The sequence below is a fragment of the Microcaecilia unicolor genome, chromosome 11 (assembly GCF_901765095.1).
Source record: "Microcaecilia unicolor chromosome 11, aMicUni1.1, whole genome shotgun sequence".
NCBI classification, from domain to species: Eukaryota; Metazoa; Chordata; class Amphibia; order Gymnophiona; family Siphonopidae; genus Microcaecilia; species Microcaecilia unicolor.
This window is the reverse complement of record NC_044041.1, coordinates 183,711,481-183,726,981: the sequence shown is the minus strand read 5'-3', so window position 1 is coordinate 183,726,981 and position 15,501 is coordinate 183,711,481. Positions and strand designations below refer to the sequence as shown.

Sequence of the window (15,501 nt, the reverse complement as noted above, 5' to 3'; positions counted from 1 at the left end):
ATTAAGTCTCCAAGGTCTCTTAGGGCCATTAAAAAACAAAAACAAAAAAAAAGAAGTATAGAATAATAGAAATTGCATGATATTGGAGACACAAGGGGAAATCTGGACTTACCTGTTGATTTCCTTTCCTTGAACCCTGCCAGACCAGTCTAGATGAGTGGGTTATGGTCTCCAGCAAACAGATAGAGCAACAGAAAAACAGCTCACAGTTGACTTCAGTCCCCTTTACAGGAGGCCGGTGCTGGCCTTCAGATCTTCAATAGCCCATATTAGAGCTCATTCAACTGAAGCTATTTGTTATGTGTTGGGTTTCCAACCTCACCACTACAGCCAAACCTAATGCATTCCAAATTATTTCATGGTCATTAATCCAGGAACAAGAATTCCATATACCAAGGGTACAACTACCTTCAGAGTGGGCTGGACCACACTCAATGTCAGTTTTCTGATGTCAGACCGAGAACCCTCGACTGCCATGGCTTCCACGGGTGGGTTCTGGACTGGTCTGGCAGGATTTAAGGAAAGGAAATTAACAAACAAATCCAAAATTCCACTCTTATTGTTAATGACAGACCAGTTCAAATGAATGGGATATACCCAAGCTTTACCCAGACCAGGCAAGAGGAAGCCACGATAGCTCTCAGATTCCTACAACTAAAGTAGTAAATTTCCAGATCTGCATACTCGTGCTAAGGCACTTGGAGAAGAAGTGATATGAGGCAAGGGATCTGTCCTACCATTATCTTCTAGAAGACAGTTTCTAACTCTGCCTATGAGTATTCTTGCACTCTAACTGAATGGGTTAGCCAGGCCTTTGGGACTTGCTAACTCTTGCTGGTGTGGTCTGAGAATCTTTTCCTGAAATTGATACCTTAAAGACCACCATGCCTTATTAGGGCACATCAACAAACCAAAGATGTGTCCCAAATTTAGAAGGACCTGGTCATCTACAAACATCTCAAACGTGACCAACAACTGACTTCATCGTGGTCATCCCTGCCCAGACCTATATCACCTGATTTCTTACTTTGGTCTTTATGGAAGATGATGTAAGATCTACGTGTACCAGAAATGGCTTTCAAGGGTGACGCGGAGGAACCGAAAGAAATCTCAGTGAACCTGGAAGACGTATTGAGCCAAACCAACAAATTAAAGAGAAGTAAATTACCTGGACCAGATGGCATGCATCCAAGGGTACTGAAAGAACTCAAACATGAAACTGCTGATCTGCTGTTATTAATCTGTAACCTGTCATCTGTAGTACCTGAGGATTGGAGAGTGGCCAGTGTAATGCAGATTTTTAAAAAGGGTTCCAGAGGTGATTCGGGAAATTACAGACCGGTAAGCCTGACATCAATGCTGGGTAAAACAGTGGAAACTATTATAAAGAATAAAATTACGGAATACATAAACAAACATGGTTTAATGGGACATAGTCAGCATGGTTTCAGCCAAGGGAAGTCTTGCCTCACCAATTTGCTTCATTTCTTTGAAGGCTTGAATAAACATGCGGATAAAGTTGAGCCGGTTGATGTAGTGTATCTAGTTGTTCAGAAAGCTTTTGACAAAGTTCATCATGAGAGACTCCTGAGAAAATTAGAGTCATGGGATAGGAGACAATGTTCTGTTGTGGATAAGAATTGGTTACTGGGCAGAAAACAAAGGGTAGGGTTAAATGGCCATTTGTCTCAATGGAGGAGGGTGAATAGTGGAGTGCCGCAGGGATCTATACTGGGACCAGTGCTATTTAATATATTTATAAATTATTTAGAAATTGGAACGATAAGTGAGGTGATTAAATTTGCAGATGACACAAAACTATTCAAGGTTGTTAAAACATATTTGGGATGCAGACTGTGAAAAATTACAGGAAGACCTTAGGAAATTGGAAGACTTGGCATCCAAATGGAAGACGAAACTTAATGTAGACAAATGCAAAATGATACACATTGGGAAGAATAATCTAAATCATGGTTACCTGATGCTAGGGCCACCTTGGGGGTCTGCACCCAAGAAACAAATTTAGGTGTCATTGTAGACAACACGCTGAAATCTTCTGCCCAGTGTGCGGCGATGACCAAAAAAGCAAATAGGATGCTAGGAATTATTAGAAAAGGAATGGTAAATAAGACTGAGAATACTATAATGCCTCTGTATCGCTCACGGTGCGACTTCACCTTGAGTACTGTGTTCAGTTCCGGTTGTCGTATCTCAAAAAAGATATAGCGGACTTAGAAAAGGTTCAAAGAAGAGTGACCAAAATGATAAAGGGGATGGAATTCCTCTCATATGAGGAAAGGCTAAAGAGGTTAGGGCTCTTCAGCTCGGAAAAGAGATGGCTGAGGGGAGATATGATTGAGGTCTACAAAATCCTGAGTGATGTAGAATAAGCAGAAGTGAATCGAATTTTTAGTCTTTCAAAAAGTACAAAGGGGAAACTCAATAAAGTTACATGGAAATACTTTTAAAATAAATAGGAGGAAATATTTTATCACTCAACGAATAGTTAATCTCTGGAACTCTTTGCTGAAAGATGTAGTAACAACAGTTAGTGTACCTGGGTTTAAAAAAAGATTTGGAGAAGTTCCTGGAGGAAAAGTCCATAGTCTGCTACTGAGACAGACATGGGGAAGCCACTGCTTGCCCTGGGATTGGTAGCATGGAATGCTGCTACTATTTGGGTTTCTGCCAGGTACTTGTGACCTAGATTGACCACTGTTGGAAACACGATACTGGCCTAGATGGACCATTGGTCTGGCCCAGTAAAAAAAATGTAAACTCATTCAGCAGCTATTAGGTCCCATGAAGACATGTTCAAGAGCTCTTCTGTATACTGTTACTTGCAGGAAGATCACGATGGCCCCACCAGGATATGCTAGACCCAAAACTGAAGTACTGTCATGGAACCATTCCATATAGCTTCCTGGAATGAGACAATAGAAAAAAGACTGTTTAAACAGAAATTCAACTTTTTGTACCACCTTCCTTCTGAGCTCCCAAATGAACCAACATCTTATTCTTCTCTTCACTAGGAAGAGAATATAAAACCCTCGGTTTTGGCTACCTTAATGCAAGAATCAGTTGCCTCAGCCATATCCGATACCCAGATATCATATGTATCAAGAAGCACTTGGGATGAGGAGCGTGGGGCCCATCTGAGAGCTTCTTAAGATCGAACCTTAGAAAATAAGGGTCATCAGCTTTTCTCTCTCAACTTTCCCACTGTTGCATTAACTCCTTCTGAGGCGGCAATCTTTCTCTGTCTGCTGAACCAGCACTCTTCTTCCTCTTGCCACAGTCAGTAAACTTCTTTAGCAACCCAAACTTTTCCAAGGTTAACCTGTGGTTCCTTCCATGAAGGGACACAGATTAGGGCTAGGAAGAGCTCAAAGTGTAACTTTAAGGTGCTGCCGAGGCAGGACCACCCAGGAATTATACTTATTTATTTTTCTTAATTATTCTCATGCAATTTTTCATGCATCACAAGCCTAAACTGGCCTTAAAGGCACTCTGAGAAGCTTTACTTGTGTAGAGAGGCACAAGGCCTATCTTACACGCTGTTCCCATCATTGCTCCCACAGCTAAAAGGGAAGGCTTGAGGGAGGAGCTGAAATATTAACTCAGTAGATATCAGAAGCTGCACAGGCTACAGATATGTAGCCTTCACAAAATTCCTTATTTCTCTATCAGAGAAAAAGAGATACAGGACCTGGCATGCTTCACTTCTGTATTTTTGGTACAATGTGGCAATAAAAAGACTGTTGATCCCACCAACACAGGGGTGCAGACCAGGTCTTATTTCATGCACACCACACGAGCCATGGTTCAGTCTGGGGAATCCTTCCAGCTTTGCATTTTAACTGGGTGCTAATCCTCCAGTGACTGCACCTACCCACCGCCTGATGCTCCCAAACCAGGCCAAATGCACCGGTTGACATACTAAACTGCTAAGACTTAGCTGCAGCGTTTCACCTTCCTTTATTTCAAGACATTCTGGAAGCAATCGGAATGCTCATTGAACTCACCTAACTTGTGTCTGCTTGCCTGCCTTCTCTGAGGCCAGACCAAATGCCCCAAATGACATGCTGAACTGTCATGACTTACCTAAAAATTGTAACCTTCCTCTTTTCCCCCAGACATACTGGAAACAAGTGGAGAGAAAAATAGGGGGAGTGGGATCACTTCAGACCCCTGACGAAGACCAAATCTGACAAAGTAATACAGGAGACCAAGAAACAGTGCGAGAAGAAGCTGCACTGATGTTTTTTTTCCCCCTTCCAAAATCTTTAATTATTTTGCACACAGGGACTTACCTCTGGTCCCATTCCAAGAGGGAGAGGGAGGATGACAGCACTACACCCACAAACCCCCATAAAGGATTGGGGGGGGGGGCGCAGGGGAAGGAGCCGGTATCATGTGGAAGGGCCTCTGCAATCCTAGTCCTGTAGTCTATTCCCAAGGTGTTTTTTTTTTTTTTTTTGGGGGGGGGGGGGGATGGTGGAGGGAGGAAACAGCCCCAAAGAGCTGTTGTCTACAGTTTCCTGGACTTAGTCTGTGCTCCACCGGGACTCTGGACATACACCTTTCCCAAGAGCTGCCTACTTGTAATTGCTGCACTAGGCCACATGTCTGCACCATCTGCTGGAGTCAGAGGCATACTGAGGAGCTGAAGGTAGCACCTGTTTTCTACAATGGAAGTGCAGTCAGCTCTAAGCTGTTTTCCTCTGGCTCCAACTGCTAGCAAGGGGACATAACCCATTGGTCTGGACTGGTATGACATGGATGATAAGAAAAGAAAGACTTTCATAATTCCTTGACTGAACACAGCTGTCACGAAAAAACAGAAAATAAATCTAGCTACATGAACTATATGGATGTAAAATAAGTACAGTCTCTGCTTGAGGACAGAAGTCTCTCCATATCACTGTACCACTAGTCCTTGCTGGTGATGCCAGATGTAAGCATGTTTCATTTTTAAACCATATTGAAAAGCTTAATGAATTGTAAGCATCAAGTCCAGTTCTGCAGTGCTTATGCTGTGAAATTAGTGGTGCAAGCATCTGAAGAAGCAAAGCCAGAGAAACAAGGAAATTAAAAATGAGACTAAGAGCCTTACTAGGGACATTTTAAGGAAAAAAAAAATAAAATAAGGGACTTTCTTTAGTGGATGGACATGAGAAGACAACGCTGAAATTTTAAACACTGCTTTTCTTGTGAAAGGCAATTAATCAAGTTGGTTAAACATTAAATGCGGGGATTTTAATGTGTTTGCATCTTACCTGCACTGGATAAGCAGCAAAGCCTTTAACGCTGTTCCTAGCCAAGAATCTGTTAAAGCTTCAATATCAGCTCGTAAACTTTGTAGACTATCTTGCCTCTGAGGACTAAGCAGTCCTGAGAAGGAAAACCCAAACAAAGTCAGTTACAATATATGAAGCAACATACAGGTCATTAAAAAAAAAAAAAAAAAAAAAATATATATATATATATATATTTATTCATTGAACTTTTCATACCACCTGTACTGCTATGGCATACCTAGGCAGTGTACAAAATAACAATCCAACCCCCTTGTTTACTAAGCTGCATGGCAATGCTGACACAGCCCTTTCAAAGTGAATGGGCTGTGTCTGCATTAGCGCGCAGCAGACGCTAGCGTGGCTTAGTAACAAGCCATTGCATGTGGAGTACCATAAGGCTCTATTTTATCTCCACTGCTTTTTAATATCTATGGTAGTCCTTTTGCCATGCTCATTTAATCACTTGGTATCAAAGCTTTCCTTTACGCAGATGGCATCTTTCTTATTATTCTCACTTCACCGTTCAATATTGATCTCTCTCCACTCTTGTTTGAGTATCGCTGGTTGCCATCCCATAAGCTAGTTTTAAACCCAGATAAGATAGTAATGCAATGTGGTGGGAACGGGTGGCACCAGAGGCTGTGTGTACAGTGAAAGATCTATCCTGCAAAAAGAAAGCAAACAACTGAAGTGCCGTACCAGTAAGCCCAATAGCTGCTAAGCAAGAAAGAAATACAGAGTAATCCACTAGGTCAAACGCAGCTGAAAGGTCCAGAGATACCACCAGTGCAATAGAATTTATTTGCTGCATTTATATCCCACATTTTCCCACCTATTTGCAGGCTCAATGTGGCTTACAATATAAAGCGAATGCTACATACCTGTAGAAGGTATTCTCCGAGGACAACAGGCTGATTGTTCTCACTGATGGGTGACGTCCACGGCAGCCCCTCCAATCGGAATCTTCACTAGCAAAGGCCTTTGCTAGTCCTCGCGCGCGCATGCGCGGCCGTCTTCCCGCCCGAAACCGGCTTGTGCCGGCCAGTCGTATATGTAGCAAAACAAAGACAAGGGAAGACACAACTCCAAAGGGGAGGCGGGCGGGTTTGTGAGAACAATCAGCCTGCTGTCCTCGGAGAATACCTTCTACAGGTATGTAGCATTCGCTTTCTCCGAGGACAAGCAGGCTGCTTGTTCTCACTGATGGGGTATCCCTAGCCCCCAGGCTCACTCAAAACAACAACCATGGTCAATTGGGCCTCGCAACGGCGAGGACATAACTGAGATTGACCTAAAAAAATTTACCAACTAACTGAGAGTGCAGCCTGGAACAGAACAAACAGGGCCCTCGGGGGGTGGAGTTGGATCCTAAAGCCCAAACAGGTTCTGAAGAACTGACTGCCCGAACCGACTGTCGCGTCAGGTATCCTGCTGCAGGCAGTAATGAGATGTGAATGTGTGGACAGATGACCACGTCGCAGCTTTGCAGATCTCTTCAATGGTGGCTGACTTCAAGTGGGCTACCGACGCAGCCATGGCTCTAACATTATGAGCCGTGACATGACCCTCAAGAGCCAGCCCAGCCTGGGCGTAAGTGAAGGAAATGCAATCTGCTAGCCAATTGGATATGGTGCGTTTCCCCACAGCCACTCCCCTCCTATTGGGATCAAAAGAAACAAACAATTGGGCGGACTGTCTGTTGGGCTGTGTCCGCTCCAGATAGAAGGCCAATGCTCTCTTGCAGTCCAATGTGTGCAGCTGACGTTCAGCAGGGCAGGAATGAGGACGGGGAAAGAATGTTGGCAAGACAATTGACTGGTTCAGATGGAACTCCGACACAACCTTTGGCAAGAACTTAGGGTGAGTGCGGAGGACTACTCTGTTGTGATGAAATTTGGTGTAAGGGGCCTGGGCTACCAGGGCCTGAAGCTCACTGACTCTACGAGCTGAAGTAACTGCCACCAAGAAAATGACCTTCCAGGTCAAGTACTTCAGATGGCAGGAATTCAGTGGCTCAAAAGGAGGCTTCATCAGCTGGGTGAGAACGACATTGAGATCCCATGACACTGTAGGAGGCTTGACGGGGCTTTGACAAAAGCAAACCTCTCATGAAGCGAACAACTAAAGGCTGTCCTGAGATCGGCTTACCTTCCACATGATAATGGTATGCACTGATTGCACTAAGGTGAACCCTTACAGAGTTGGTCTTGAGACCAGACTCAGACAGGTGCAGAAGGTATTCAAGCAGGGTCTGTGTAGGACAAGAGCGGGGATCTAGGGCCTTGCTGTCACACCAGACGGCAAACCTCCTCCACAGAAAGAAGTAACTCCTCTTGGTGGAATCTTTCCTGGAAGCAAGCAAAACACGGGAGACACCCTCTGACAGACCCAAAGAGGCAAAGTCTACGCTCTCAACATCCAGGCCGTGAGAGCCAGGGACCGGAGGCTGGGATGCAGAAGCGCCCCTTCGTCCTGTGTGATGAGGGTCGGAAAACACTCCAATCTCCACGGTTCTTCGGAGGACAACTCCAGAAGAAGAGGGAACCAGATCTGACGCGGCCAAAAAGGAGCAATCAGAATCATGGTGCCTCGGTCTTGCTTGAGTTTCAACAAAGTCTTCCCCACCAGAGGTATGGGAGGATAAGCATACAGCAGACCCTCCCCCCAATCCAGGAGGAAGGCATCCGATGCCAGTCTGCCGTGGGCCTGAAGCCTGGAACAGAACTGAGGGACTTTGTGGTTGGCTCGAGATGCGAAGAGGTCTACCAAGGGAGTGCCCCACGCCTGGAAGATCTGTCGCACTACACGGGAATTGAGCGACCACTCGTGAGGTTGCATAATCCTGCTCAACCTGTCGGCCAGACTGTTGTTTACGCCTGCCAGATATGTGGCTTGGAGCACCATGCCGTGACGGCGAGCCCAGAGCCACATGCTGACGGCTTCCTGACACAGGGGGCGAGATCCGGTGCCACCCTGCTTGTTGACGTAGTACATGGCAACCTGGTTGTCTGTCTGAATTTGGATAATTTGGTGGGACAGCCGATCTCTGAAAGCCTTCAGAGCGTTCCAGATCGCTCGCAACTCCAGAAGATTGATCTGCAGATCGCGTTCCTGGAGGGACCAGCTTCCTTGGGTGTGAAGCCCATCGACATGAGCTCCCCACCCCAGGAGAGACGCATCCGTGGTCAGCACTTTTTGTGGCTGAGGAATTTGGAAAGGACGTCCCAGAGTCAAATTGGACCAAATCGTCCACCAATACAGGGATTCGAGAAAACTCGTGGACAGGTGGATTACGTCTTCTAGATCCCCAGCAGCCTGGAACCACTGGGAAGCTAGGGTCCATTGAGCAGATCTCATGTGAAGGCGGGCCATGGGAGTCACATGGACTGTGGAGGCCATGTGGCCTAGCAATCTCAACATCTGCCGAGCTGTGATCTGCTGGGACGCTCGCACCCGCGAGACGAGGGACAACAAGTTGTTGGCTCTCGCCTCTCGGAGATAGGCGCGAGCCGTCCGAGAATCCAGCAGAGCTCCTATGAATTCGAGTCTCTGCACTGGGAGAAGATGGGACTTTGGATAATTTATCACAAACCCCAGTAGCTCCAGGAGGCGAATAGTCATCTGCATGGACTGCAGGGCTCCTGCCTCGGATGTGTTCTTCACCAGCCAATCGTCGAGATATGGGAACACGTGCACCCCCAGCCTGCAAAGTGCCGCTGCTACTACAGCCAAGCACTTTGTGAACACCCTGGGCGCAGAGGCGAGCCCAAAGGGTAGCACACAGTACTGGAAGTGACGTGTGCCCAGCTGAAATCGCAGATACTGTCTGTGAGCTGGCAGTATCGGGATGTGTGTGTAGGCATCCTTCAAGTCCAGAGAGCATAGCCAATCGTTTTCCTGAATCATGGGAAGGAGGGTGCCCAGGGAAAGCATCCTGAACTTTTCTTTGACCAGATATTTGTTCAGGGCCCTTAGGTCTAGGATGGGACGCATCCCCCCTGTTTTCTTTTCCACAAGGAAGTACCTGGAATAGAATCCCAGCCCTTCTTGCCCGGATGGCACGGGCTCGACCGCATTGGCGCTGAGAAGGGCGGAGAGTTCCTCTGCAAGTACCTGCTTGTGCTGGAAGCTGTGAGACTGAGCTCCAGGTGGACAATTTGGAGGTTTTGAGGCCAAATTGAGGGTGTATCCTTGCCGGACTATTTGGAGAACCCACTGATCGGAGGTTATGAGAGGCCACCTTTGGTGAAAAGCTTTCAACCTCCCTCCGACTGGCAGGTCGCCCGGCACAGACACTTGGATGTCGGCTATGCTCTGCTGGAGCCAGTCAAAAGCCCGTCCCTTGCTTTTGCTGGGGAGCCGAGGGGCCTTGCTGAGGCGCGCGCTGCTGACGAGAGCGAGCGCGCTGGGGCTTAGCCTGGGCCGCAGGCTGTCGAGAAGGAGGATTGTACCTACGCTTGCCAGAAGAGTAGGGAACAGTCTTCCTTCCCCCGAAAAATCTTCTACCTGTAGAGGTAGAGGCTGAAGGCTGCCGGCGGGAGAACTTGTCGAATGCGGTGTCCCGCTGGTGGAGCTGCTCTACCACCTGTTCGACTTTCTCTCCAAAAATGTTATCCGCACGGCAAGGCGAGTCCGCAATCCGCTGCTGGATTCTATTCTCCAGGTCGGAGGCACGCAGCCATGAGAGCCTGCGCATCACCACACCTTGAGCAGCGGCCCTGGACGCAACATCAAAGGTGTCATACACCCCTCTGGCCAGGAATTTTCTGCACGCCTTCAGCTGCCTGACCACCTCCTGAAATGGCTTGGCTTGCTCAGGGGGGAGCGCATCAACCAAGCCCGCCAACTGCCGCACATTGTTCCGCATGTGTATGCTCGTGTAGAGCTGGTAAGACTGGATTTTGGCCACGAGCATAGAAGAATGGTAGGCCTTCCTCCCAAAGGAGTCTAAGGTTCTAGAGTCCTTGCCCGGGGGCGCCGAAGCATGCTCCCTAGAACTCTTAGCCTTCTTTAGGGCCAGATCCACAACTCCAGAATCATGAGGCAACTGAGTGCGCATCAGATCTGGGTCCCCATGGATCCGGTACTGGGACTCGATCTTCTTGGGGATGTGGGGATTAGTTAAAGGCTTGGTCCAGTTCGCAAGCAATGTCTTTTTTAGGACATGGTGCAAGGGAACAGTGGACGCTTCCTTAGGTGGAGAAGGATAGTCCAGGAGCTCAAACATTTCAGCCCTGGGCTCGTCCTCCACAACCACCGGGAAGGGGATGGCCGTAGACATCTCCCGGACAAAGGAAGCAAAAGACAGACTCTCAGGAGGGGAAAGCTGTCTTTCAGGAGAGGGAGTGGGATCGGAAGGAAGACCCTCAGACTCCTCGTCAGAGAAATATCTGGGGTCTTCTTCCTCTTCCCACGAGGCCTCACCCTCGGTGTCAGACACAAGTTCACGGACCTGTGTCTGCAACCGTGCCCGACTCGACTCCGTGGAGCCACGTCCACGATGGGGGCGTCGAGAGGTAGACTCCCTCGCCCGCATCGGCGAAGCTCCCTCCGCCGACGTAGTCGGGGAGCCTTCCTGGGAGGCGACGGCAGCCGGAACCGCACGTGGCACCGATGCCGGAGACCTCACCTCGGGCGATGGGCCAGCCGGCGCCACGCTCGACGGTACCGGTGGCGCAAGCACCGCCAGTACCGGAGGGGTAGGGCGCAGCAGCTCTCCCAGAATCTCTGGGAGAACGGCCCGGAGGCTCTCGTTCAGAGCGGCTGCAGAGAAAGGCATGGAGGTCGATGCAGGCGTCGACGTCAGAACCTGTTCCGGGCGTGGAGGCTGTTCCGGGCTGTCCAGAGTGGAGCGCATCGACACCTCCTGAACAGAGGGTGAGCGGTCCTCTCGGTGCCGATGCCTGCTGGGTGCCGACTCCTTCGGCGACCCAGAGCTCTCGGTACCTACATGGGAAGGGGACCGGTGACGATGCTTCTTCGACTTCTTGGGACGAAGCATGTCACCGGAGCTTCCCGGTACCGACGAGGAGGACGTAGAATCCAGCCGTCGCTTCCTCGGGGCCGAGATCGAAGAAGGTCGGTCTCGGGGGGGCTGTACCGCAGGAGCCCTCAGGGTAGGGGGAGACCCACCCGAAGGCTCACCGCCACCAGCAGGGGAATGGACAGCCCTCACCTGCACTCCAGACGAAGCACCACCGTCCGACGACATCAGCAGACGAGGTCCCGGTACCACCGACGTCGATGCAGCTGTCCGATGTCTTGGCGCCGATGCAGAGGGCCGATGCCTCGATGCACTCGATGTACTGGCCGCCGAGGTTGAAGGTCTGGACGCTGAAGACGTCGATGCACTCGATACCCCCGGTGCCGATGCCGACGAAGAGCCCGAGAACAAAATGTTCCACTGGGCTAACCTCGCTACCTGAGTCCGCCTTTGCAAAAGGGAACACAGACTACAGGCCTGAGGGCGGTGCCCAGCCCCCAGACACTGAAGACACGACGCGTGCCTGTCAGTGAGCGAGATTACCCGGGCGCACTGGGTGCACTTCTTGAAGCCGCTGGAAGGCTTCGATGTCATGGGCGGAAAAATCACGCCGGCGAAATCGAAAGACGAAATGGCGAAATTTGGCACAGAAAAAAGGGAAATTTCGACCGGGGCCTAAGTAAGGCCTACCCCGACGACGAAAGAAAACTTAACGGGGCGAAAAAACTCGAAGTAGAGGAAAGGAAAAACCAAGAATGGTTAATCCAAACAATTTCTGGATTTCTCACAGAAAACAGTCGAAAAACGACGCGCGAGGCCGACTTTTCGGGGCACGAACGGTAAAGCACAACCGTACTGAGCGCGGAGAAAAAAAGACTGGCCGGCACAAGCCGGTTTTGGGCGTGAAGACGGCCGCGCATGCGCGGTGCGCATTGGCGCGCAAGGACTAGCAAAGGCCTTCGCTAGTGAAGATTCCGATTGGAGGGGCTGCCGTGGACGTCACCCATCAGTGAGAACAAGCAGCCTGCTTGTCCTCGGAGAATACAACAATAACCACATTGATGGAATAAGAAAATCAGAATATAGATAACAGATAAGGTGCATAAGAATATCATAGCAATCATATTAACGGAGTAAGAATTTCAGAACTGTTGCAATTAAGGTGCATAAGAAAATTATGTACAATAAGTGGTGGATAAATAGGTAAAACGTTACGTAATGATATCAGGACAAAATATAACGTTCAGTAATTAGGGTGTAAATTAAAATAGACAAATTAGAAAAGTTCCATTATAATTGTATCTGGTGAAGTTTAAGTGTCAGTTCCTTATGAGGGATCTTTTTTGTATGTCTTTTTGAACAAGTAAGTCTTCAGTAACTTCTGGAAGGTCGTCAGGTCGTGTGTTGTTCTTATGGTGGTCGGTAATTCATTCCATAGTTGTGTGCAGATGTATGAAAAGCTAGATGCATGTATTGATTTGTATTTGAGTCCTCAGCAGTTGGGATAATGGAGGTTTAAGAAAGTGCTTGATGAACTTTTGTTATTTCTCTCTGGTAAATCTATTAGGTCTGACATGTAAGATGGGGCATCTCTATAAATAATTGTACCTAATGTTTACCTAAGATTACATGCAGGTCGCTAAGAAGTGAAGCTATCGCTGGTTCAGTACTGTGGAACTTGAGAAAGCTTGCTTGTCGGGAATGAAGAACTTTGGTTCACTCAGCAAATTCAAGAACTTGTGAATACACTATTTGGAGCTCATAGGTTGGATACAGGTTGATAGCTGGCTGCAACAGATGCATCAAGGCAGGATTTCTTTTAATATAGCTGGATAACTGCTTGCTTCCAGATACTAGGGACTACACCAGTCTCAAGACGGTTACAAATCATATTCATTAATAGGGGAAGATGATCCTGGACAATTAATTTCAACCACGCAGGTGGTACACAATCCAGGTAACAAAAGGTAGGTCTAAGTGAGAACAGTCTTATTGAGTTCTACCAGGATTGAAGAAGAGAAAGCAAATAAGGTGGCGGTGGATATCAGACTTTCATTCAGAACTCTAGAAGCTGTGGAATCCAATGAATGTCTGGGGTCTAAAGATCGGTGAGTGAGACAGGGGGACACAGTGGTCGCAAATGACGACGACTGGAGATATTTTGGTTTCAAAATAATCTGCCAGTGTGTTGCTCCAGGTAGTTGAGAATTGGGTGAAGCAGACTGGAAATTCTTTTGGTGTGAAATTATTTTAAACTGTTCTCTAGTGGGATTATGTGAAGAGGTCAAGATGCAAGAGAAATATGTGTATGTGTTTTTCGTATGAGAATTGAATGTACATAGCTCATTCTTAAAAAGACGTTGTGATGAGGGTGCACTGCGCCTATGCCAGAAATGCTTGGCCTGGCGCAGGCGCCACTTAGCAATATGGAGATCAGCTCCATACCATGGAGCTGATTCCTGATGTGAGAGCTGTATTTCAACCACCAGTGCGCGTATGAGTCTAGGCCTTCCAGGATGGCCTTATTCCATGAACTTGTCTGGAGTCAATGGAAAGACAAAAGGTTTTCTAGGAAAAGGGTGAAAAGGGGAGAAGAGTCCAGTGATATCTGTGTCCAGGTGCGAGACATCTTAATTTTCTGACTGGTAATAACTTTAGAACTGGTATCCAAATGGACATGAAAGAAGTAAGTGACTGATCCATAGCAGTGGTGTAGTCATGAAACTACTGAGGGTAAAAGAAACTGGACTTTTAGATAAAACCATATTCAAAATATGTACTGAGTTATGGGTAGGGAGGAAAACGTGCTGTGTTAAACCTATGTCCACCAAATAGGAAAGAAAAGAAGAAATGTGAAGGTGCCCAGTTGTATCCTCCTGGATGTTAAAATCTCCCAGGATTAACAAATTAGCGTGTTGAAAGGAAGCATCCACCAGAGTTTGTAGAAGCAGCTCGCAGAGGTCAGCTGTTGAGGATAGTGGCCAATAAAAAAGCAGTACACACAATGTGAATGGGAAAGAAATATGTACTCCCAGGAGTTCTGGGTAGCTGAAGAAAATAGCGGGTATCTCAGTAGCTGTGAAAGAGGTAGGAAGTGCATGATAAGTCCCCTCCCCCCAGGAGGTGCAAGTCCCATAGATGGCCCTGATAAAGATAGGGTTCCTCACCGTGTTTTAGCCAAGTCTACGTGAGGCCTAAGATGTGAAAAGTAGAAAAAGATAACAGATTATATAGACTAAAGTGGATTTGGAGCAAAGTGAACAACAACTCAAAAAGGCTATATTAAAGGAAGAAGCACATGTGGAATTGTTAGTTCTAGATCAAATAACAAAGGGAAAAAGAAATTCTGATGGTGTGTCTCCAATTTAAATGCTCCTCAATGACGTGCTTACATCAGCATTAGTGTCATATGATTGCATCGGGATGTCAGGAGTCACTCAGGATAATGTGAAGTGACTGAATAGCCAGCGAGTCTGCAAAAAAGAGTCTCCAATCACAGTAACAAATAGAGTAAAAGTGGCAGGACGCCACCAATGTTTCCAATTTAAATATTCCTCGATGATGTGCTTACGTCAGCATTAGCATCACATGCTATGCACCAGGATGTCGGGAGTCGCTCGGGGATAATTTGAAGTGACTGAATAACTAGCGTCAGCGTAAGCGACACGTGATGTGCACTGGGATGTCGGGAATTGCTCGGGATAATGTGATTGTCATATAGAGTGCAACCATCTGTATTTCTTCTGGCGAAAACTGGAATGTTAGTAAGTGTGAAATGCCTTTTATTGGACCAATATAAAAAGGTGTACTAAATAAGATTTAGAACCACATACAGCAGAGGTGTTTGCCTCTCGCATTGACACATCTTTCAACTACGAGGACATCAATTTGCTCTTTGCTCCACCAGGTGTTTATATAGATTGTAAGCCTTTCTCTGGGGCAGGGACCTACCTGCTGTACCTGAATTGTGATATCTAAAATCTGAGAGACATTTAAACCTGTGGAATATTGGTTCATGAGACACTTGTAGAAGTGAAAGATTGTTAAAACACTGTGGAAATTGATAAAGTGGAGTTATTTTTGGCGATATGATGGTGCGCAGTACCTATGCCTTATAGTCAGTTGACTCTGGTTGGCTGGGTGGCGTTTACGGAAGCCTTTTTCTCCACTTTTAAATAAGTAAATCTAGATACTGCCTTTGCAGAGTCCAAGCGTGTC

The 15,501-nt window shown here is 47.3% G+C and overlaps 1 protein-coding gene across 8 annotated transcripts in view; it reads right to left on the bottom strand.

Moving 5' to 3' along the window:
• Positions 1-15,501, bottom strand: part of EYA3 (EYA transcriptional coactivator and phosphatase 3) — a 271,535-nt gene that overhangs the window by 19,272 nt on the left and 236,762 nt on the right. For all 8 annotated transcript variants that reach the window (XM_030220264.1, XM_030220270.1, XM_030220268.1 and 5 more), the window contains one exon: positions 5,280-5,394. In XM_030220264.1, coding sequence (XP_030076124.1) covers positions 5,280-5,394 — 115 coding nt within the window. The remainder of the gene's footprint in view (positions 1-5,279; positions 5,395-15,501) is intronic.